The sequence below is a fragment of the Physcomitrium patens genome, chromosome 9, assembly GCF_059467195.1.
Source record: "Physcomitrium patens ecotype Gransden chromosome 9, ASM5946719v1, whole genome shotgun sequence".
In the NCBI taxonomy this organism is placed as follows: domain Eukaryota; kingdom Viridiplantae; phylum Streptophyta; class Bryopsida; order Funariales; family Funariaceae; genus Physcomitrium; species Physcomitrium patens.
The window spans coordinates 4,755,481-4,780,834 of record NC_143418.1 but is presented as its reverse complement, the minus strand read 5'-3'; the positions used below and the strand labels follow the sequence as shown (position 1 = coordinate 4,780,834).

Below are 25,354 nucleotides of genomic sequence, written 5' to 3'. Positions count from 1 at the left end.
TTTAAAATCCCATTATTTAAATAAATAATTAAAGTAACAGAAAAAAAGAAATCGGAAAGTTTTTTTATTTTTTATTTTTAAAATTTAAAACTAACATTTTCTTTTATGAGGAAGGCACCACAAAGACGTGCAAAACAAGGCTGAAACCCTGACGTGGGATGAATGAAAGAGCAGCGAGGAGGAAGCCACGGGGACCCATTCCCGAGATGGGGGGGGGTCCAACACCGCAGAACCTACGCGCCGTTGAAGGAGGGAACGGCCACGATTCCGTCTCGCTCCTGCTTCGACGCTCTGGGATCGGCATGAGCCGGAACTTGGACCCAGGGATGCCTCCGAGGACAACACCACCCTCGCACGACCCCATTCCCCCTTCCATCGATTTATTGCTACGACCTCTGCTTGCCCCCGCTCCTCTCCGAAGCAGCAGCAGCATTTCTCTTCATCTTCTTCTTCCTCCTCCTCCTCCTCCTCCGCAGCAGCCATGGCAGCTCTTGCACGCCTTCGTGCCCCCACTCTCCTCCGCTGGGTTTGTCTCTTGCACTCTGCCCTCCCCCATCTACCATTTTGGGTTTCTTCTGGCATTCTGTGTTGGAGTTTTAGGTTGGGAGGCTGTTGTGGAATTGGATTGTGGAGTATACGGTTTGTCTTCAAGTGGAATGGCATGATTTTATTTTTTGCTTAGTTGCCGATCGGACGATGTGCTTTGCCTTGGTGGTTTTTTGGGGGTTGAATGAGGTTGTTAGGGTTATCTGTATTTTGGAATTTGGTTGAAATGTGGAGATATTAGTGAGAGGGTAGTGGGTTAGTTTCAGATCGGGAGTTAGGGTGGAATTCTGGTTTTGATCAGTATTTTGGGTTTTTAGCGCTCCCATGGATTTAGGGTTGATGTTTTTGTAAGTCGGTTGTGTTGGGTATTTCAGGTGCGAAGCGCGAGCGCAGATGGTTCCATTTTCATCCGGTCAATGAATGCTGCCGCCGGCAAGCCAGCTGCTGAAGCCGGAGGTATGTGCAGAATCTATGAGTATTTGGGAGTTTGTATTGTAGTGAATGGCGGAAAGCTGTTGTAATTGACAGGCTTTGGAAGCTTAGAGCTTAATGCTGGTCGGCGCATTATTCTGTGATATGATAACTGGAGGATTTAATTGTGCTGCCCATGAGCCAACATACTGCCGCTTCGGTGTACTATGGGAAAAATTTGACGCCCATCATAGTGCTGAGACTTGTTCGTTGCTTTTGTTTTTCAAGATGATGTTGTGAAGGCGGTGTTCCAACGGCAGCAGAAGAATTTCAGAGCTTATTTGGACGAGATTTCGAAGTCGAAGTTGGACCTGGACGCCAATAGTGAAGCTGCTGTGAAGGCCTACTTCGACACTCAGGTTAAAATCAGGACTGGGTAAGATTTTGTCCCCATCGTTGAACTTGTCTTTTGATCTTTATTATTGATGGCAGTTAGCTACCAGTCGTTGATTTCCTCACGTATGACAGAAGCATAATTATGGTATTAGTTATTTATGAGCATATTTTAATGGATGAAATGTAATCACTTTACAAGAACATGTTTTTGTTCAGATGAAATATGAAAAGATCATGGTTTCCTGGTCTGGTTGTTTAGTTGGTGGATGCAAATTGAACATCACTACATGTTGCTTCATTGAAATTTCAGAGTGTGGAGAATGGTTGGTTTTTTGTGCTTAACACAGCGTTCTCACTGTAGTCGTTAATTTTTGGCTCTCAGCCTTGGTATTCCCTCGTACACCCAAAAGATTTCTGAACTTTTGGAAGGAGCTGCTGAAGAGGCACCTGATGTCCGTACATTCTTGAACATCCACAGCAGCCTGCGCCGCGAGTATGTGACATTCACCTTTGGGCTTAAGTTATTGCTGCCTTTGCCCCCTTTTCGGTCTTTGCTGTGAATGATATGATGCACATGTCTTCAACTTCCTGGACTTCCTGGTGTGCTGTTTTCTTGTGCTGAGTTATCAACTGCAGTATCTTCGTTCACGATATGTCCGTTCAAATATCGTCTTTTATGGGGTAATATGATAGCGTTCACCTATGATTGAATTTGTGAGTCGTATGCTTCCAGGGTTGGAATTGAAGATGATTCGGGGGCTGATGCTTTGATGTTGGAGGCTCTGGATAAGGTGGAAAAGAGCATTGGTAAAACCCTCGTGAAAGATGATGCCAACGGCATGTCTGCTTGGAAGAAAGAACTTGATCAGGTCAACCAAAAGTAAGTAAGTTCTATTATTGGATTAGTCAATCATTTGAAGAGCTTGTGTTGTGAAGGATTTGTTCTCTGCGTGATGGATTTTGGATATGACAAGGCTTTTTATTTCAGTTTTCTCCGAATTCTCTTGATTTCAAGTTCTCTTGATCAGCATTACAAGTGCTGATTTTTGAAGCATATTAGTTTTTATCGTGCAACTCAATCTCACTTAGCTTGGTGTTTGATTTGAAGTTCGTGTTTTCTCTGTTTTCACATTTCCTAATCGCCTTTAATTTTACTGTAGGCTTGGGATTGATGATGCTATGCTGGAGAAGTTGGAGGAGGAAGCTGAATACGCAGCAGCCAAGGCCGAGTTGGAGGAATTGCGAAACACAGCAATGGATAGGATTGACACCTATAAGCGCAGGTGAGATTGTGAACCATGTGCAAGTGGTTTAGTAAGCTTCAAACTTCAGTAATAGTGTTTAAAACGTATCTGTATCGTATGCACCTGATTGTCCTATCTTCATGCAGTTATTAGTATATGATTATCAACACAACTTACTCATCTGTCTTATCTTTTTTATGATGTTTCCTCCCTGAGATATGATGATTCATCGTCAGTGAAACGGATTGTCTACTGTGAAGTTGACATTTTTAATGATTCGCTGACCCTGAAATGCCACCTTCCAATTTTGCCTGGATCCACTAATTCTATCCCAACGGGCAAATATTTTGTAGGGACGAATTGACCATTGAGGTTGACCCAAAGGAGCTTGACCACCGCAACTATCTCTGAAGAATCGTAGCAATCTTTTTGCTGGGCTTTAAGTCTGGTAACGTCGAAATCTTGGCTAAAAGAACATCCTGTTTCAATCAGTTTTTATGGCATTGTTGCCCAATTGTTGAGTGCACCTTGGTGCCCAGTTTTATTGGTGAGGAAACTATCATGAGAGAATGGGAAGGCCTGTAGATATGGCCACGTATCTATGGTGGTGTGAACTACAGTTGCGAAGGTCTTTTCCGATACGTTGTCACAACCAATAACGTGTCATTTTTACTGGATAGACTACCCACGAGGTATGAGAACTTCAAATAACAGATTCTTCTTTTGGGATTCGTCTTTCACCCTTTTCTAAGCTTGTTTTCTTGGATTCTAGAGTTCTAATTATACGCAGTTGAAACGTATGAACTGCTGTAGTGTCAAGTGTTTGGCAAATAAGCACACAGTCCCTATTCCAAAGTGATCGTGTTGGGTTCTTCGTTCTATTTTGAGTCTGAGTACTTAATTCTTCGTACCAGTAGTTGACTCCGATAATACCCAATTAATTGCTTGACAACTCTGGTGTTGCTTTTACCATTAATTACTAATGGAACTAAAATTCCCAGTAAGCTTTTCATACTGGAACTGGTTCGAAGTGGATGTCTTTTATGAGGACTTCGTTTGTCCGAGTGGGAAGTACTGAGACTATGAGTTGACATCCTCACCTTATATCTAAAACTAACATGCTATATTCTGATATGTACATCTTTGTAATTCCGAAAACGACGAGGTCATTCTTAAATATTTATTTCTTTGAAATTAGTATAGTATTAGAGAAGGCTGTGATTGATGATAGGATTGGGTGTGCAACACTAAACGTTGTGAGATACTCTTGAGTTGAGTGGAAGAGAAGTGCCTAATAACACTTCTATTCTATTCTGTAATACTTCTATTCAGGTGTATTTAAAAGTAATGAAACATATAAATAAACACTCAAGTGTTTGAAACTTTCAAAACACCGAAACCAATTACATGGATTACATGGAAAAGATAATGTTAGATGTCGTCAATTTATTGAATTTTAATGCTTTAGTGAAAGAACAAATAATCGTGGTGTTAAAATTATTAATTATTTTTTAAATCTACCTTTTCAGTACATGTAAAGAAATCAAATGATTGTAGAAATCTACTTAAACAGGGTTACCACGACTTGTAAAACAGAGTGGCATGATGGAATAATTTACAAGTTCCGATCAATTTGATTACGAAAGAAGTGTAATTCGTAAAACTTTGTGTTTATAGTTGAATAATCTGTCAAACAGTAATCTTCATGAAAGTGATACATGTACAATTTTGGTTTTTTCAATGACACTAAAATACTTTACAACCACATTTTGATTATTTTGGAGTATTATAAAAAACTCTGTAATAAATTTGGGAATACAATCATTACGATTTACATTTTGATTCTGCTCTTTTTAAATTTAAGATCAATACAATAATTTTTGTAAATCACTACTTTGAATTTTTGTTAATATTGAACTAACCAAGAATAAATATAATTCATTTATCAATCGACAATGAGTGAATTACAATATCTACAGCCAATCAATGAAGTTCTGTAGTTCCCAATTATGGTTTAAATTAAAATTCTTTTGGGTTAACTTTTTGAATTTTCTCAATTTATCAATAAATTATATGTATATATGTATATATATACACACATAGAGTGGGAATGGCTAATGTCACCACAATTTTTTCTATTGTCACTGCACATGCTATCTACCACAAGTTATTCACACCCTTTGTCAATGCTAAATTAGTTATTATTTTTTAGATTTATTTATATATATTTTTATATTTTATCTTTTTATTTTTATTTTTATAAATAAGTGCTTGTTTCTTTACTATAAGTTTTAGTGTAAAATTTTAAAACCTATTTAGATAGATTTTCAATTATTTTTTTATTAAATCAATTTTTTTCATACTTATAAACTCCTGTTTACATTCATATTTTAAAAAAAAATTGGAAACATCTAGTTCAGACTTCAAATAGATTTATTTAATACATCCCATTTAAGAAACGCTTCATACAAATTTTTGAGAACTCTAAGTAATACATTTCCATTTTGGAGACAAGCTGTCTCCAACTAGCCCTGTAGTTTAGAAGAGAGAAATCAAATCCTGACAAACTAAGTGACTTATTCATGTGCTTGTCACATATCTCTCAGGCAAATTTCACCATTCTTTACACACATGATTTGTCCCCTCCCCCACTTGGCACATCAACAAAACCCACACAACAGTAAAAGGGCAGTTGGATATCCATGGGTGGGGGGAGGGGGGGATGTGCACTCTTGCAGGCACACACCTTGGGAGTTGCTCCCAGGGTACGTGGAAAAGCCTCCCAATAGCAGTGGCAGCAGCAGAGGGCAGGAGCAGCAAGACATGTGTGAAGGTGGAGTCCCCCACATGGACACACAAGTGGGAAACCCCCCTCCCCCCTTCTGACCAGAAGATCTGCTCCAGCATACACTCATGTGTGGGAGTGAGTGCAAGAGCAAGAGAGATTGGCAATGTTGCCACAGTGGCAGAACTGTAGCATTGACCATGTGTATGGTGTGTGTGTGTGGGGAGGGGGGGGCTTCGACTAAGAGTGGTGGAGCTCTTCCTTTTTGGAGAGAGGACCTTCCAAATCTCAGTTCTCCTGCTTCACTACTGTGGTCGTCAGCTGGGTGCCTGAATCCAAAGGTCTTAAAGCACCCAAGACCGTGTGTTAAAAGCAAGATCTATTTTCTCTTTCTGAAAGTTACAATAAACCCAAGGAGAGAAAATTCTGTCTACAATGCTCTGATGAGCCAACTAATTTCATCCCTGACTGCACTTCAATTGAATGTAGTGGTTATATTTTAAGAAAATAGGAATGAGTTGAAAAAAATTAATAGCAATAAGAATGAAAGTGCAGTATTGGGAATTATGTTAAAGCTTGGTATTTGTGGCAGGTTTGGTTGTTTTTTTTATTAATTAATTAATTAATTAAATGTTTTTTTTACCATGTCTGGCAAGTGTGTGTGTATGTGGTAGAGATGTAGCCAGAAGCATTGAATTCCAGGTCCATGTCAAAACTTGGCTTCAAGAGATGATCAGATCAGTAGTAAATGAGTCTGTCTGGTAACACATGGGGTTTCATTAATATCACTTGGGGATTAAAAAATTTGTCTTCTTAGTGCTCCAGAAGTTTCTTTATCTATTTCTGTTTATTTTTTTATTTGACATGTTTCTCAATGAGAGATTCAATAGGACTAGGAGTAGTTACCTGATATTTTTCCATGCTAGGGTGAAGGCAGTTTAATGTTGGAAGTATGGGTGTTAGTGAGAGGCAACACATGTTTTTAATACTTATCATAACATGACTTACAATACTTTGACCATGCAGGTTCCAAATGATATTTTCTTGCAAGGGTCTGCAGATGAAAACTATATAGAATTTCTCACCAGTGGACTTTTCATCATCACCAAGACAACCAAGACCTTAAAAATTCCAGGACTTCAGGATGCCCTGTTGAATTGCTGTGTCATGTGGTAAAATCCCAGCACACATGTTCTTTGGAAAGCCTAGGAAGTATATGAGGATGCTAGACAACCTCCAACTTGCTGCCTCCCTCTCTGGCTGAAGCATACTTTTGGGAGATGTTTCTTATAGAGTAGGATCTAAATGAACTCATAATAACTCACTTCCTATATCTTAATTTCTGCTCAGACCATCGGTAACCATGCATTTTACTCCGTGGGTTAATTTGTAGCCGTTGGGGGTGTCAGAGGGCGTTGGTAATTTAGCAATCTTGGAGCAAAAAGCTCGTCTTCCTGTGAGGAACAAAGAACAGATAATCAATCTCTCTGTGTTTCAAACGTTCACTGGAACGTGTGATTACCCAAAGATTAACTTGCCTCAACGGGAGTCTGGAGGTTTAGGGGAAAATCTCTTCACCTTAGTCTTCGAGCAAGTTAACGTGGGGATGGGAATCCTAGATGAATATACTGGCAGCGCGTCGTACGACGAGGTCAGGAGACTTATGATTAATGCGGTAATTCCAGGGACACTTGTGTAGTTCTCCGATGTCAATGCAGGGGGAGCCAATTATGACTAGTGACCAGTGAATGAGCCGGAAGCACCGCGAGCATTGTACATATGCACTTGTTGCTTGCCGAAGGGGCTTCCTGATTTGCATCTGCTCTCGAGGTTCCACTTGCTTCACCATATAGTGTCATTGTGTCAGGGTGGTGGTGATGAGCGTTGCCTACACGTTGTACATCACACCTCAGTACTGGAGCTCGTGAGTTGACTCCGGACCTGATCTTCTTCATCTTGGCAGCCTGGAGTGTGACGGTTTCCCCTTGTCGTCACCTTCACGTAGTCGGTTTTTTCCTGAAGTTGTGAACGGGGACTAGGAGCTCTTGGCACTGGTCTAGCAAACATCGTAGGTAAGGTTTCTGTGTGTTATGAGATTTCTCGAAGATCTTGCGGACCCTCGAATTCGTCTTTTGAAGTTTAGAACTTTCTGTGAATGTGTGTTTTGGGATTCAGCATCACTGATGATGCTAGTCTCTGCAGGAGTTTCAGCAGTGGGTTACGCTGAGCACATGATAAACTGATTTGTGCTACCTATGACTCAGATCAAATGGCGTGGGGAGGAGAGACTGAAATGATATTGGTGTTCAAGAATGGCCAATCAATTTATATCTCAGCGGTAAAGCAATGAATATGGAGTGAGAACTCGAGGCTTAATCCGGAGGGACATATAATATAATAAAATGAGCTAGATCAGAAGTGAGTCTGCTAAAGACGGCTGCATTTTCAGAGTACGCACAGGGACATGGGCGCTCTCCCTCGTCTATCTGATGGAGCACTTGGCACTCCACAGAGTGGTTACTGGAAGTCTGGAATTGTGCCAAGGAAAAAGCACGAGGATGACGTGAGTCCAAAATCTGTGATTACAGACATCCGCTTCATTAGTCCAGCATCCTCCTCATCTGGCAGCATGGATCGACCACTGTCGGAGGCAATACCAGTCAAACTGCAGCCGACTCGCCATGACCGAGGTTACTCAATATCTGATGGAGAATGTAGCGACCAAGAGACGTCGATAGAATCTTCTCGTGAGCTTAATAAGGTATGTTTTCGTCTCATAAGTTCTATTGGTAGCAGATTTCAGGCCTCCGTAGAAGGATTGCACCCAATTTTGCAATAATGTGCCACAGATGACCGATCGCAACAGCTCTAAAGTTTTCTATGTTGCTCCTATTCTCAGGTTTATGCTATCTCTGGATCATTGGAGTCATTGCCGGAGACGCATTCTTTAACATTGAAAGCCACAAGAACCAATATCTGCAGAGATGGGAGTTCCAAAGGCATGCTGTACAAAACAGCTGCATTGCTTCCTACCATTGAAGATAAATATCAAGTACAACATAAGAAAAGACCTTACCAGACGGCCACATCGAGTTACAATACTCCGGCGCATGATGCCTTGCTCATTTCTTCTACTGACATTCACTCCACGTCAGGAAGATTGCGGTTAAATTCTCAAAGCGGTCTTTCATCACAAGACTCTTCGATCCTAAGCAAGTGCGATGAGGAGAACAGAGGCAGCTCAACAACTCGTAGCCCTGTTGATTACCCGGGAACTCCCGTCCGCTTCTTTCCAGTTTGTCAAACGCAGTTGGGAAGTTCCAGGGGAAATCATATCCTTGCTGGAAGCCCCGGCATTGAGAAGTTCGTCGGATCACATAGCCCTGCAAGCTTGGCAGAACAGTTGGGCAGAGGCATCTCTTTTCAGCACAGGTTTATGTCGGGCCCTCTTAGTGGTGGCATTAGTCCCAAACCTCCACCGTCGAAGTGGGACGATGCAGAGAAATGGATTGTCAGTCCTAGTCGTCATGAGACTGCCTCACCTCAACCTCAGCCTCATCGATCTGTGTATGCTCTCCCAGTAGGTGTGTATTTGTGAAAGCAACTCTCGTTCTTGCAATTTTTCTTGCTTCTAAGAGTATAACCCATCCGCAGCTCTTCCTCTAAGCGCATCCTTTTATTTCAGTAAGTGATCGCGCGGTCGTCGAAGATAATTGACGATAGAATCATTGTCGCGAGCTTTGACAGGTCGAAGGCACTCAATCAGCGGCCATTGTCATAGACCTAACTTTGGAGCAGGCAGCCCTGAATTTTCAGCTTCGAACGCGGATGAGAAGCCATTGGCCCCTTCTTTCGAGAAGACTGATGATAGACCTGAGAACCAACCACGCAGTGCTTCCAACAAGAAGCGAGCGAAAGCTCTCTCATTTGGCGATCTGTCAAAACGAGTTTTTGACATTTCTTGTCCCGATGCATGCGAAACGTCGAGTAGCCCCTCAAGATTCGATGGACGTGTGACACATATTGAGGAGTCCTCTAGGAATATCTCTCAAGATATCAGCTATGAGACTCCAAACGATGGAATGATAGAGCTCGACAGGAAACAAGAATCAGCTAATCAAATTCCAACGACACAATTAAGAGGATGCGGAATCTCCAAGTGTCTTGAGGATGGCAGTTCGAAGCCGCCAGGAACTGCAAGATGCATAGGTACAACTGCCTCATTAACTTTGTGCAATTCAGTATGCTTTTCAATCACCCTGATCCTCGCGCCTAGTGCATGATATTTTATTCATTTTGATTGCTATTTTATTCACATTGTAGAATTAAGATCATTATTTCAAAAAGTGCCTCGAACTACACACAAATGATCTGAAATGACCATCACATGTGTCATTCAGATAAGCCTATGGACATGGAGATTTTAAAGCACGCACTGACGGTATCGATGGAAGAAACCAACTCCACTGAATTGCAAGCATCATGCACTGCCGACCCTCGTCCAGGGCAAAGCTGGAATTTCGATGCACGAACGTCAGCAGCTGGGAGCCAGAAAAACTCAACTTGTGTAACTCCAGCAATCGCTGCTTCACCCACGCGACACAATACTCCAGCTCGGTCTAGAAGGCGTCCAGCTTCGCCGGGATCGACCCTTGCCGGAGCTGGAGCGCTCGAATTACAGACATGCCACTTGGCGAAATTAGAATTCTGCAAATTAGGAGATGAGGATAGAAATGTCACTACCTGGAGCACTCGACAAGAGGAAGATATGGAGTGCTCTGTCAGCTTAAGGGATCACGATTCAGGAGTATTGGACAGAGAATTCATAGATGATTATGCAGCAGCATGGGAAGAACCAACTAACCAGACGAAACACAACGGAAGGTATGTTTGTTAAAATTTCGATTGAAGAGATATGGAGCTATAATTTGCAGTAGATATTGATACAACATCGATTGACTTTCCTGCCCAGGTGCGAAAAGGAGGAGGCCAGAATCAGAGCATGGGAGGAGCTCCAAACTTCCAAGGCTGAAGCGGAGATGCAGAAACTAGAGGTTAGTGCTGCATCACAATTCCTTTGCATTGAAATGCAATATCTCTTAGTTACAACGTCGTAACGTCTAATTCCAGAACAAATCACGTACCGATTCACCTGTTTCCGCTCACCAAACAAATAACTCGCAATCTTATTCTACAAGCTACAGATGAAAATTGAGAAAATGCGAATACGCGCTCACGAGAAGCTGACGAACCGAATAGCTCTCGCAAGGAAGAAGGCCAAGGAAATGAGAGCCTCTGCTCACACCACAACGCCAAACCAGTCCACCAAATCCACGCAGCAACCTGAGCACAATCGTATCACTGGCCAGATCCCTTCGATCACGAAGTCTCCCTTCACGTGCTGCTTCAAGGCGTAGCGGGTGCTCCAAGCTTTTTATTCACTGCCCCGGCCGTCACGATACAGACGCATGGTTTGACACTCCTTGCTGCGTAGCGACATCGAATTGTCATCGCAGATTTTCCTATGCGACCTCCACTATTTTGAAGCTGTAATCAGCTACAGTCGATCCCCTTCCTGAAGTGCTGCAGAATTGCTGCAAAGTTAACCACCCATCAGAGAAACATATCAAACGGCACTCCAAAACACCTGCGAAGACCTGCAAAGGTGCACCTGGAGCATGATCCAAGCCTTCGAGACAAATTGTGGGCAATCCCGAAAAATTCATGGTTGCTTTTTTTGTGTGTGTGGGCCTCTCCCGGCATAGCTCGCATCACTGTCATCCTTCCTCCATCCCAACTACTACTCCTTGTTGCAAACACTCCAATTTCGTAAATAAAAGCTTTTAAATCCTTCCATTCTACATGATGACATCGACTATGTTCCTGACCAATGACAGTGGGTAAATTCTCGACATGAATTTACTCCACTGTGACATTAAATTTGTTTCTAAGATGTTCAAATTTATGGCTCTCATGAAGAATTTGTAAGACGAAATTGGCTTCAGATGAGTTGAAACTATTCATGTATTGTGTAAGGACCTTTTCTATCCATGCACTTATATCATGTTATTCTACAAAAACAGACATATTTTTAAAACAATGTTAAATTTAGTAATGCTTTTTGTAAAATCAGAATTTAATCACAATCATTTGTTCAAAAAGAATAATCTACACCTTGTTTCTTCTTTTGAATGTTCATATGTTCCTACTTAAAACAACAAATAAGATCTAGATATTATCATGACCGTCAAAAGATTTCTACAATCACATAAGAAGAGTGATATTTTTGTTATTTTATCTTTATTTTATTTGACTTTCGACCCAAAAACAGGTTGTATCCTATACAATAATGAAGTGGAAAAATTATAATAGACTTAACATTTAATATCCAAAGGTGGAGTTAAGAATACTAAGAATGTAGAAGAACTATTACAACAAGTTCATTTATACTTGTGTTTATGGTCATACCACACAAAAGTATTTTAGAATTTTATTCAATTACTTTGTCATTTTTAGATCCAAATATGTATTTTTCCATCTATAAATTATCCCATTTCTTGGATAGAAAAGACTCATATTGCGGATGTATTATTAAAAAAAGAAATCACAAATTTTCAATAAATTTGTCTATATTTAATAAGAGCTTTTTAAACCATGGTTCTAATATAGAGTATACTTCATGATTCATTTTCAAAGAAAAATTTGTTTCTCAAAATATTCTTTAGACAAAATTGCTTAGCAAGGATCAAATCTAATAAAACTATTTGAATCTAGAGAAAAGAGTTACCAAGTGAAGGATTTCCAAAGATCTAAATTTTAAGAATTGGAGGCTAATTTATATAATAGGGAAGTGGCCTAATTCGAAATATAATGGGCTTGATTTCGATTTCAAAACTAATAGAAAATAGATTCAGGTATTTGGAGATAACACATAACAAAATGAACATCAATGTTATTGCTAATTTTGTCCCTCTAAGTATTCACTATGTCTAATTTGTGCCATATAAGCCAAATGAATATAACATCTTTACAAAAAAGGTGGTTGGATTAAGTGTCTTTCTAATTAAGTAAAAAGTCTTGATTAAAGAAAATATTCTATTTGCATACCATTAAAATAGTGTAAAGGCTTTTGATTTGAAATATCTTACTATTAAGTTTAATAGAGTATATCATAAATTCTACTTTAATAATTTATAAATATAATAGAAGATCAAATGTCAAATCACTCACTAGACCATTGAAGAAATTAACACCACTGGTTTATTTTCTAGTTAATTAGTTTTTATGAAACAACTCTACTAATTTTTAAAAGCCAACTTCTTACTTTTCATTGTCTTTTAAGTCTTGTTCACACAAAATTTTATTATTAAAATAAAGAATTTTAAATTAAACGCCTAATCATTTTTTTTTTTTTTTTTTTTTTTTTAAATAGAACAAGATAAACTAAACCATTTGTTTTCTTCAACACCAATATATTCTAAAGAGAGTTAAAATACTACTACAAGGAGATGATGTAACTATAATTTTTATAAATCAATTCAATTATTTATTTTTAGAAGGATATTATTATAATGTAATATTTGTTTTTGAATGATTCAAAAATAAATATGAAAGAAGTTCTAAATAGTGATACAAAATAGAAAAAATATAATTTATAGATATTACTTTTTCTATAGTGAAATAAATCAATGGCCCTTCAAAGAGATTTTTGACATATTAAAGATTATTTGAAATAAAAATTTTAGCTTGATGGGATTATAAATGAATATTAATAAATATAAAGTAAGGATTCTATTATATGAAAGAATTCTATATATTATAAAAAGAAATAAGAGGATTGAAGCAAAAGAATTTATTCATATATATCTGTATTTTTTCTAATTTTATTCCATATTTTAGATCTAGTATTCTACTTATGATTTAGAATGAGTGACCATATATGATTTGATATTTAATTTTCATAATCAATAGAGATTGTATTGGTCATTTTAAATCTAAAAAATTATTGAATATTTGCATTGTGTATTGCAATCATAAAGATTCAAAAAATAAGATAAATTAACAAATTTAGTATCATGGATATCTTAAGGTAAAAATAAATAGTATATTTTAGCAAAAATTATATAGAAAAAGTAGTTATTGATACTTAAAAAAGACTAATTATGAACATGGATTAAAATCACATCCTTATGGCCAAGCTAGAGCTCTTTTATTGATTTGAGAGTGGAATTCAAGAGCAAACAAGAGAGAGGTTCTTTAGGTGTTAGTTTTGAGTGATTTAAATTTATAATGACTTTGTAAAAGCTTTTCAAAGTCAAGGTTGTTTTGGAATGACTTTAGTTTTTGAGAATATAAAAAAGAATTTATACTTTGGAGCATTTGTAAGATTTGTGGTAGATCTATGGATGTAAATATATGGATTTGTGATCATAGTTGTATTAACTATACTTTGTAAGTTTGAGCTTAATCAAAAAATTGATTTTAAGGTGATTAAAACTCAAGTAGATTGGAATTTCAGAAATTAGAGTTAAAGAATCACTGAGGATTTCTAAGATTTGCAACAATCCACTTGTTGGATTAAAGAATAATTTGATATATTAATAGAAAAATTAAAATTTAAAAATTATAAAATATTTAAAAATAATTAAATAGTGAAATGAAGAGATATTGGTGCTAAGAAATCATCTTTAAGGTTGAAAAAAGAGGCTAGCCAATATCCAAGTGGATTAAGATCTTTATTTCCTATTTGATAAGTTTAATCTTTTTCAAATTTGTTGTATTTATTTTAAAGTAAGAAATTAAAAGATGAGAAACTTTTTAGTAAAATTCAATAATTAAATTATTATTTACTAATGTTTTAATTTATTAAAAGATTTGATGAAGGTATGATTAAAATTATTTATGATTTGATTAATTTTTTTCTAGGATTTAATTAAAGGTTGGTTGAGATTTAAGATTTAGGATTTGATCAAAATTATATTTGGATTTTATTAAGATTTAATTATGATTTGGTTGGAATTTTGGATTTAAAATTTGATTAAGGTTTGATTAAGATTTATTTAAGATTTGATTTGAATTTGATTAGGATTTTATTAGAATTTAGGATTTAGAATTTGATTAGGATTTGTTTAAGATTGAATCAAGGTTTGATTAGATTTCTTTAGGATTTGATTAAATATATATTAAAGATTGTTTAAGGTTTATTTTGAATTGATTAAAGTGCAACATAATATATCTAAGATTTTTTAAAGATTGATAGGATGTATTTAGGATAATTAAAAGCTTACTAATATTATTTAAGTATGCCAAAGGATATTTTTAAATACATTATGCATTATTTTGGGTTGTTAATCAAATTTCAAGGTAAGTTCAAATCCTTCTACAACTAGATGCCTAAAAAATTTCTAGGTTAGTTTTTACATAACCCAATAACATAGCTTAATGTTGTGTTGTAATATTGCTTTTGAATGAAAGAAGAAAAAATATAGATTATATTATAGAAGAATTTAATTGAAAAACATAGTAGCAAGGTACTTTAAAAAAATATAATTAAAAGTTAAAGAGGTAGTAAAAATATTTAATAATAATATTATTTTTTTATAAAAAATGATTTCTATTTACTTTTTAGAATCATAAACAAGAAAAAATAAAGTAGATTAAGAAAAATAATATTATAAGCATCTTTAAGCAAAGTTAAAGAGTGGCTTCTAGCAAGGATTACTTAAATGAATTAGAGATTGATACTTGGAGAGGATTGATTCTAAAGCAAGGTTTAAATCACATTCTAAGGCACAAAATTACAAACCTACAATAATTGTGGGATTCTTTAGTTAATTAAAAAATAAGATTAAATAAGACTACATGAATTTTGTTTAAGTATTTATTTTAAGTGATTTAGATAGATATTGACTTTGTAAAAGCTTTACAAAGTCATGGTTTTTGGAGATGATTTGGAATTTTGTGAAATAAAAAGGGTTTATGTTTTGAAAAAATTTATAAGCATTGTAGTAAATTAATAGATGAAAATTTTTAAAGTTTTAAATTATCTTATTTATTTATTCTTATATAAATTTTATATGAATTAAATGGTTAAATTAAAATTCATTAAATTTCAATTAAATTAGAGTCTTGAAATTTTAATTTTAACAGTTAATATATTTTTTAATAATTTAAAGTAATTTTTTAATTAAATTGATTTTTTTTTTTATGAATTAATAGTAAATTTAGTTGAAATTTTTAAAGATAAGTAAATGGTGCAATAAAGAGCTATTGTTGTTGATAGATTGACATTGAGATTAAAAATAGATGATAATCAACAATCAAATTGTTAAAATATTTTCTTTAAATTTTTTGTATTTTTTCTTAACTAATAGATTAAAATTTATACAAATTTTAAATTATTTTTGACAATCTAATTAATAAAATTTGAGATTTTAAAATTTCTATAGAATTTGATTAAGATTTATTTAAGATTTAATTAAATATCTTTGAAATTTTATTAGAATTTGTTAAGATTTATTGAAGATTAGGTTAGAATATATTTATTATTAATTTTTTTAAAGATTTTTATGATTTTTGTAATATTTTTCATGATTTTTAAAAGATTTTTTAGAATTTAATTAAGATTTGACTAAATTTTTTATGGTTAAATTGAAATTAATTAATAATTTTATTGAGGTTTTTAGGTTCTTTATTAGTTTCAAAATAAAAATTTAACTTCCACAACCAAATACCTAATACATTCTCAAATAAAACAACACATTATATCACAATGGTTAAAGAGCCACCAACATTCATTTAGGTACAAGTGCTTTGGTGGCTTATTCTAAGTTGATGACACAACGACCACTTTTTTTACAATCTTTAAAATAAATAGACTAAGCCACTTTAGATCCTATTAAAAAAATAATATATTTTTATAACATTTTTTTTAAAGAATTGATTTAATTTTTCAAATAGCTTTTATAATTCTAGCTTATATGGCTAAAAAGAAGTATAATGAGAAAGAAGAATAATTTTTACTATGATAGCTTACTCTATCACATTGATTTTGATATAACATTAATTCTTTATTTTTTTTATTTTATTAATAAAAAATTAATTAATATCTTGTATATTCAATAAAATATAAAAAATAATTATACAAATCTTATTAGTATATATATATATATATATATATATATACCTATGCTTATCCAAATTAGTTTGTCTATAAAAGACTTTCAATTTTTTTGAATTATCAACACGTTACAAATTTAGACCAATTAAAATTAAAGCTAAAGGCTAAATTGAATTGTTTACTGATATGAAAAAATATTAAAAATAATTTCTTCTTCATCCTTAACAATAATAGTATTAGAGATAAGAATTCAAAGAATGTAACTAAAAAAGTGAAATATATATTAAATCAAAATGACAAAATAAAAATTGAAAAAATATGCATATTCAAGAAAAAAATGGATGTTAGAAATATAAATGATAAAAAAATTCTAAAGAAGCAATATACTCATATGATGCTCAAAGAAAAAAAATAGACAAATCAAAGATAGATATAAAGTAGAAATTAAAAAAATTATTGCCAAATACAAAGAAACTAAAGTTTCTTAAGATTAGACAAGAATACAAGAAATTGATAAGAGTGATTGAAATAAGACTGGATTATCTCTAAGTTCTAAGATCCTTGCAATCCATAGCAATATAAATCCTATCATAATATAAGACAGCATAGACTAAACAAAACTTAACAGAATGGAACATGAAAGATAGAATAGAGTAAAAGAAAATACAACAGAATTGAATAAAAAAGTATAAAACCAATCTTTATTAAGAGAAAGGAACCAAAGCCATATCTAATTGGATATCCAAATGGCCCTAGCTAGTCTTTTTTATACTTTGTTTAACCATCTTAGAATTTTTTAAAATATTATTAATGGTAGATGCTATCTAGATAATTTCTTTAAGTCCTTTTAAAAATGTTCCATGGTAGATTCTACATAGACCATCAACCTAGCTCCAATTCTAAAAACTTCTAAAAACTTTCTAAACATGGCTCCAATTACCTATATCTATGAATCAATAATACAAATATCTTATCTATATGCCGTTACAATTAATCCCTCTCCACTAATGTAGAATGTCCTTGTTTCTCTCCCAATGATATCTCCAAATTATTTCTTAACAATAGGTGAGATTTTGTGCAGGTTCCTACATTGCATAGTAAATAGGATAACCTTTCTATATGACTTTATATTGAAGTTCTGGGCGTCTATTGCTATAACAAAGGTAGTAATGCTCCAAAATACTATCTACTTCATACTTTTATTGGCCATCAATTATAACCAATGGTGGTGGTGGTGGTCATTGAAACAAAACCAATTTATCTTGAGAGTCTAAAACCCTTCTAATCCATAGAAACATAAAACCTCATCATAAGGTAAGATAAAATGGATTAGAGCAAAACTGAACAAAATTAAATAAAATATGATATGAAAGATAAAACTAAACAAATAGAATTAGAATAGAATAGAACTAAATAAGAAGATACAAAATCAAACTTTACTAAGAGAAAGGTTACAAAGCCATACATGACCAAATGCTCCAAAAGGCCCTAGCTAATCCTATTTATACCTTGTTCTATTATCCTAGACTTTCTAGAATATTTCTAGATGATAGATCCTAGTTAGATAAGTACCTTAAAGTCCTTTTAGAAGGTTTTATGGTCGGTCCTATCTAAATAATTACCTTAAGCATTTATTAGAAGGTTTCATGGTAGGTCCTATATAGATAACCATCCTAAATTCTTTCTAGAATGTTCTATAGTAGGTCCTATCTCGTCCACTAACCTAATCCCAATTCTAAAAACTTCCATGGTTTTAACTATCTATCCTTACATGTCAGTAATACAAATATCTTATCTACACCATATTATAGTTGTAGTAGTTGGTGTTGGTTCGAAAAGCACCTTGGCTTAGTATGAAATTCCTTGAATTGCAAAACATAAAAGATTGAATGGATACAAATATGTGGCGGAAGCTCATAGCAGTATACAATATCAAAAATCATTACCAAAATGCATAAAGATCCAAGTCATCAAGATGCCAACTTATGGATTTATAATAATGTAATAAGTAAAAAGTTGATATTGGAAAGTAACATCTAATCATCCTCCTAGAAGATCTTATGTTGCTGATGGTTATCCGCATATTACTTCTATCAATTTTGTGCAATAAAGAAGTACTGCCATGCTTCTTACAAGGCCATTATAAGCCATTGTATAAATTCTTCCATTATTGAATTGTCAATATTAATGGAATGATAGAGAGTTGTTAGTGTAATTGAATGCTGATTGGTATTAAGAAAGAATGGTGAATAACTAGTACTTGCTTGAATACTATCATAGTAAGCAAATTCCAAGGGTATTAGATATTTGTTCCAATCATTATGATAAACTGCCACAAATGCCTATAGCATATCTTTCAAGGTTCAATTTGCATGCTTTATTTGTCCATCTATTTGAAAATGGAAGGCCATGGAAATGGCAAGCCATATGCTTAGAAGCTTGAATAAAGCTTGCTATAAAATTTCTATAAACCATGGATCTTGATAGAAAATGATGACATAAGATAATCTATGGTGATGAAAGATAGTATCGAAGAAGATTCATGCAAATATTAGAGCATCAATATTAGAGCTTATTGCATCTAAGTAAAATTATTTTGAGAGTCAATCTGTAAAGATAGTAACTGCAATGTAATCATGAGGCGTTTGTAGCAAATACGTAATGAGATTCATAGTCATCTACTCTTAATATGTTGTAGGCGGTAGAATTGGCTGCAATAGTCTAAAAGATGCTATGTTGCATGCTTTGTTAAACTGACATGATTTATAGGAGTACAAAAAAGCTCAAACATCACAATCCAAACTTACTCAAAATCATGTCCTTGAGATCCATTCTAGAATCTTGTCATGCCTTAAATATCTAGATATTAGAATGTCATGTCTCTCTTGAAATATGCACATTTAAAATATAGTATTGTCAAGTACATAAATTTGCTACTTAAAATTGAATAAGCCATTATTAAGACAATAATCTTAATATTGCATATTATCTATCTTTAGCTAATCAATAATGATCTTAAAATAAGCATTCAAATGTGTAGCTTTCTTCTATTTTGCTCTTCTAATTAAGTTTGAAATGATATTATTAATAGTAGCAACTTCTATCTTATCTTTTGATTTGGACTTCAAGTCTGGTTTGTGTAATAAGGTGTTTAGTATAATATGTTGTTGCCCTTTCTTATATTTAAACTGAATATAAAAGAGTTGTAATTATTCATTTCAATTGTGATGTCATGATTTTATACTTTTTAGATATAAATTGTGTATCAAGGACATGAATCTTGAAGAAAGAAAATCCTCAATACACTCTTGTGTCACTAAAAGGAACTAGAAAGACATTCAAAGATAATATAATATTAAACTGGAATGGCTATTGCCAAAAACAAGAAAACTAGAAAGTCTTGAAATAAGACTAAGGACTAAAAAGGTATTAACAAGAGTGAAGAAGACTTCACTCTTGCCTCTATATATACTCTCTAACTAAAAGCTACGTGGCGATATTCTATAGAACCTCCAACATGTATTGACTTTGTTAGCCATATGTCCTATATTATAAGGCAAGTTATTTATGTATGTACCATATAGTTAACTTGTTCCACAAGCTACTACATGGAATTATTTTTCTCCAAAAGCTACCAACACGTGGTTAACTTGTTGGCCAAGTTTCTATCCTACAGATACATCTAAAGTCAAAATCGCATCTATAAAGCTTCTACGAAGCTTTTTTAGAAGACTTTATAAAATTGATTTATATTTATCTACTTCTATCTAATCATATAAGTAACTATTGGAGTAAATGTATATGTTTGTTGTCGTGTTGTAATTCAGCTACTATATAAAAATAATATAATTATGTACTTAATATATAATTTACTAAGTAACATGGTGAGAGCCATGCTAATAGATTTTAGTTGGTTGTAGAATATGATTTGATTATTACCTTGAAAAGAGGTTCTTTAAAAATATTACTATAGAATTTGTATAACTTTAATTTCTTTTGATAATGGCTTTTAAGATTGGTTTTGATTGATAGTAGCTTCTAAATATTTAGAATCACCTTTGTAAGACATTGGTGACCTTTGAAAACTTATTTTAGTTCTCTTATTTGGTGTTTAGAGCATAAATTATATAAATCTTATAAGAAAAACGGTTGAAGAAGGGTTTTAGTAGCAAAGAGAGTTTAGGGCATCTATATAGATGAATGGAGATGGATGATAAAAATCTCCATTCGTATTGGTCAAAAATCATGACCAATAGGCTTTGAAGAGGCTGCCTGAGGCCATATTAGAGATTAGGGTTAGTTTTTCGGAACCATTTGAGCTTTGAAGGCTAGGATCAGCAAGTTTATGTTTTTGGCTATGGTTTTGGTACAAAACTTGTATGATTTGGAGTTTATATGAAGGAGATGTAGGCGCTCAAAGTTAAGGTGTTGATTTGGAAGCTATTGTCACTATTTTTGATATAACACAAGCATATTTAGGGCAATCGAAGATCGATGACCGCGATTGGAGAAAACACTTTTGGAGCTACACTTTTTGCATACTGTTTGCTAGATTCCAATTTGAAGTGAAGGAGTTATTGGATTTTGAAGTCAGCACATGCAATTTAAAGGTAGTAAGTGACCTGATTTACTAGTGGTTGTGTCTTGAGCTATATCTTGAGCAATTTGATAAAGTTTTGGCTCAAAATTTCAGGAAATGTGTAAATTTATGTTATTAAACTTTGTATATAATTTTGATGATATTTAAGTATTGGATTCTTGAGATATTAAGAAAATAGTGCTCAAGTGCTTGTAAATTAGAGTTTAGAGCATCTACTAGAGTTTCTTAGATGTCAAAAGATTGGAAGTGAATTTGTAGTTGGTTTTATTTTGTGATAAAACTTAAGGGTGAATTCAACCCATTCTATAAATTTGAAACAAAATGAATGGTTAGATCAAGAGTTATGAATTTCTAAAGTTTGAGAAGAGACAACCCTTTGCAGGAAAAATATATTTTGAAGGGAGTTTGTTATATTTTGAGATTTATACAAATTAAAGGAGTTTTGGAAGCTAAGAAAAAATTTATATAAAATTTTAAGCTTAACTCTCTACAGCTAGATATCCATTGTATTCCTACATAACAAATCATGTGATACAACATTGTGACATTATCTCCCCTTCTAGAGATGAATTCCATAAAGAATGGTCTTCATATGTTGAGGAAGTCTAAGATGTGGCAAATTATATTTGTTACATATTTTGATCATTGTTCTCTTTAAAGATGGTTTATAGGCCCTCTTAGCCATCGATAATGTTTCATATGAGGACAAGAAGACCACCTTGTTATTTAATTGTTGTTGAAGCCTTCGTAACTTCCTTCAAATTAAACATTTGGAACACCGTCAGGAGTTCAGGAGTCCTACCTCTAATAAAATCACCAAACATCAGAGATCTCTTCTCAGGTTTTGATACCAAATACATTTTATCTTGCCATTTATTCAAGAAACGACATGTTGTTCTTGAGGATCTTCATTTTGATTTTTTCATCTTTTTGACTTCATATTGTTCTTTTATAGCAAAGATTTACTCTTTTTCATCTTGATTTTGATGGATGTTGTTGATGAAAGGCTTCAATTCTCTTTGTTGCATTTGTAAGATTCTTTAATGACTCCCATGTGTATTCACTAATATCATATCCAAGCCAATGAACAAGATATTTCAACCTATTTTGACGCCACCTTAATTCTAAAACTTCTTCTACCTTAAACTCCTGATTATTATCTACTTTTGTAGGAAGAAGTGGAATTTGTCTTTTTTCCAAAATATTCATTGTCTTATATGGCTCAAGAAGAGATATGTGAAATATAAGGTGGATCTTCATAAACTCTGATAGATGTAATTGATAAACAACAAGTTTGATTTATTCACAAACAGGAAAAGGTCTCAGCCTACGATAGTCCAACTTATTACAAGGACAAGTAGTCTTGATATTGCAATGAAGTAGTCATATCTTGTCACTTATGTTGAATTGTAATTGGTCCTTGCAATAGACATCTGCATTAATCTTTTGTTCTTGAACTTTTTTTAATTGTCTCTTCATTGTTGCATGTAACTCTGATAAATGATTTACTAAATCTTTTGCCACAAGATTATTAACTTTTGAAAAGTCAAAAATATTAAGTTATAGATGATAACCATAATTAATAAAGAAAGATATTTATTGAATAGAAGAATATATAAAATTATTATATGCAAACTCTGTCAATGGCAAAAAAATTATCCAATCAATTTAATGATAGTTGATGGTGTATCTCAAATATTGCTCCAGAACTTAATTCACCCATTTAATTTGCCCATCAATGTGAGGATGAAAAGCCAAAAAAAGCTTTATATCCACCTTTAGAATCTTGAATAGAATTCTTTAAAATCTTGATATAAAATTAAGTCCTTCCTATCTGATATAATATCCTTTGACAATCCATGATAGCAATAGATATTGTCAATGAAAAGCTTAGCTATTTTTTTTTACCTGAAATAGATTTTGTATATGATACAAAATATACCATTTTTGTGAAGCAATCTATGATTATAAATATAGAGTCATATAAACTTGAGACTAGAAGATCTATGATAAAATCTATAGAAACATAAGACTATGGTTTTAGAATTGGTAATAGTTGAAGAAATCCATAAAGTCGATGGTGAGGAGTTTGGATCTTGAACAAGTATTACATGATTATATAAAGTCTTTGACTATCTTTCACATTTGAGGCTACTAAAAATCTCTTGATATTAACTTCAAAGTTTTATTGTATCCAAAATATCAGGCTGTTGGAAAATCATGATAAGCTTGAAGGATACATAATCGTACCTTGCCTTCTAGAATATATAGGCAATATTTGAAATATAGTAGATTATTCTTGAATTCAAACTTTGAAGTATCATAGGACTTAGAAGAAGTATCTTTGATATCATGAATAAGAGGATCAAAGGACATACTTGATTGAATTTACTTGACAAAGATTGAATCAATAGTCAATGTTGATTTTATTGCTTAAAGATGAAAATACTTGAGCTTCAAGAAAATTATTCTTTATTGATCAAAAGATGCATCTCCTTCTTTTGGTGCAAGATAAGAATGTCTAAAAAGGGCGTCTGATAGATCTTCTTATTTTTTGGATCGATAAATGATCTTGAAATTGATTCTGGATAAAGACATGCTCCAATAGGCTTGATAATGATTTAAAACACATGCTGACATGAAGTACTCAAGGTTCTTATGATCCATATATACGGTGACTAGATTTAAAGTGCCTTCTAAATGATGACACTATTCTTGAAATGAATCCATAATTTTAAGAAATTCTTTGTCATAAATCTCATAATTTATCTTAATTGCTAAAAATTCCCTAGAATAGAAAGCTATTAGGTGGAGTTTGTCATGTCTTCTCATTTATGACAATACAACATCCATAATAAAGTCTAATATATCTATTTTTATAAAAAATACCTTGAAGAAGTCGACACAATACAAGATTGGTGCAAAAATAAATTCTTTTTTTAAAAAATCAAATGATATTTCTACTTCTTTATTCCACTTAAGTTTGTCTTTACAAGTCAAATGTCTAAAGGGAGCTGTAACTTGAGAAAAGTTCTTGATGAAGATTTGATAATAATTAGCATCTCTAAGTTTTTGTGACATACGACAAATATGAAATTTATATTCTTTTGTGTTCTTAGAATAGATTAGAATGTTGTTTAAATAGTAAACAACAATATTATCTAGAAATTCACAAAAAACATCATTCATAAGATGTTGAAAAGCAGCTGGTGCATTTGTGAGTCTATAAGGCATGATATTATATTTAAAATATCCATACCTAGTTTAAAAAGTAGACTTCTATTCATCTCCTTCTTTGATATGAATTAAATTATATGCTTCTTGTAGATCTATTTTGGTGTAGATCTTTGCTTGATTGAGTTGGTCAGGAAGTCTTGAAATCAAATACAAAGGATACCTATTCTTGATGGTGATCTTATTGAGTCCTCAATAATCTACATACATTTGTAAAGATCCATCTTTCTTCTTCACAAATAAGAAAGGAGCTCCGATTGGAGATTTAGAATGGCGAATGAAGTTTTTTGCCAATTTCTCATCAATACACTCTTTTAATACAACCAACTCATTCTATGATAAGCTATAGATTGGTCCAAATGGTAGTTGAGTTCTTTCTTACAAATCAATTGAACAATCATAAAATTGATGCTCTAGAAGAATAACTGTATTTTTTTTTTTTTTTAAATGTCTTAGAATTCTTAATATTGGCTAGAAATACCACTTATTACTTTTTCACCATTCGAAATGAGCATAGCATATATAGTAAAAGATGATTTTTTTTTGTAGCATGCATGAAAGTTCTTGCACCTATCAGCAAAGGTTTGGATGTACTAGACTTTTGTACTTCTATTTCATTAATCCGATCTTAGATTATACTATCAAAAAAATTAAGGTTACAAGAAATCCAATCTATTTGAAGGTTATATTTTTTTAGCCATGATAATCTTAAAATAATCAGATTAGGAAGAAATCTTATTATATTAAATACTACTATATTATTATGATCTTTAATTGTTACATCTTAAAGAACAATCTCATGGATAACATTTTCAAAAGACAACAAACAACCATCTATGATTTCTACATGTACGAGTTTAGTTTTCTTAACTAACGATATTTTTTGATTTTTGACAAAATCTTTGTCTATGAAATAGGTTGAGGCTCTTGAATCTAAGAAGGCAAAGACTTTGTAATTTTTAGGTCCTAAACACACATCTATTGTAAAACAAGGTAAGGGGTCTGAAGAGAGAATAAGA

The 25,354-nt window shown here is 33.3% G+C and overlaps 2 protein-coding genes across 2 annotated transcripts; both read left to right on the top strand.

Annotated features, from left to right (window-relative positions):
• Nucleotides 1-380: 380 nt before the first annotated feature.
• Nucleotides 381-3,337, top strand: LOC112287128 (putative ATP synthase 24 kDa subunit, mitochondrial). Its single transcript, XM_024529847.3, has 7 exons — nucleotides 381-526; nucleotides 921-1,002; nucleotides 1,246-1,393; nucleotides 1,736-1,846; nucleotides 2,087-2,233; nucleotides 2,514-2,636; nucleotides 2,951-3,337. Exons 1-7 carry the CDS (start codon nucleotides 482-484, stop codon nucleotides 3,006-3,008), a joined length of 714 nt encoding a protein of 237 aa, XP_024385615.1. The 5' UTR covers nucleotides 381-481; the 3' UTR covers nucleotides 3,009-3,337.
• Nucleotides 3,338-7,202: 3,865 nt separating this feature from the next.
• LOC112286489 (uncharacterized) lies at nucleotides 7,203-11,243 on the top strand. The gene is made up of 7 exons (XM_024528416.3): nucleotides 7,203-7,454; nucleotides 7,647-8,143; nucleotides 8,282-8,966; nucleotides 9,130-9,591; nucleotides 9,783-10,266; nucleotides 10,355-10,436; nucleotides 10,587-11,243. Exons 2-7 carry the CDS (start codon nucleotides 7,847-7,849, stop codon nucleotides 10,797-10,799), a joined length of 2,223 nt encoding a protein of 740 aa, XP_024384184.1. The 5' UTR covers nucleotides 7,203-7,454; nucleotides 7,647-7,846; the 3' UTR covers nucleotides 10,800-11,243.
• The last annotated feature ends 14,111 nt before the right edge of the window (nucleotides 11,244-25,354 follow it).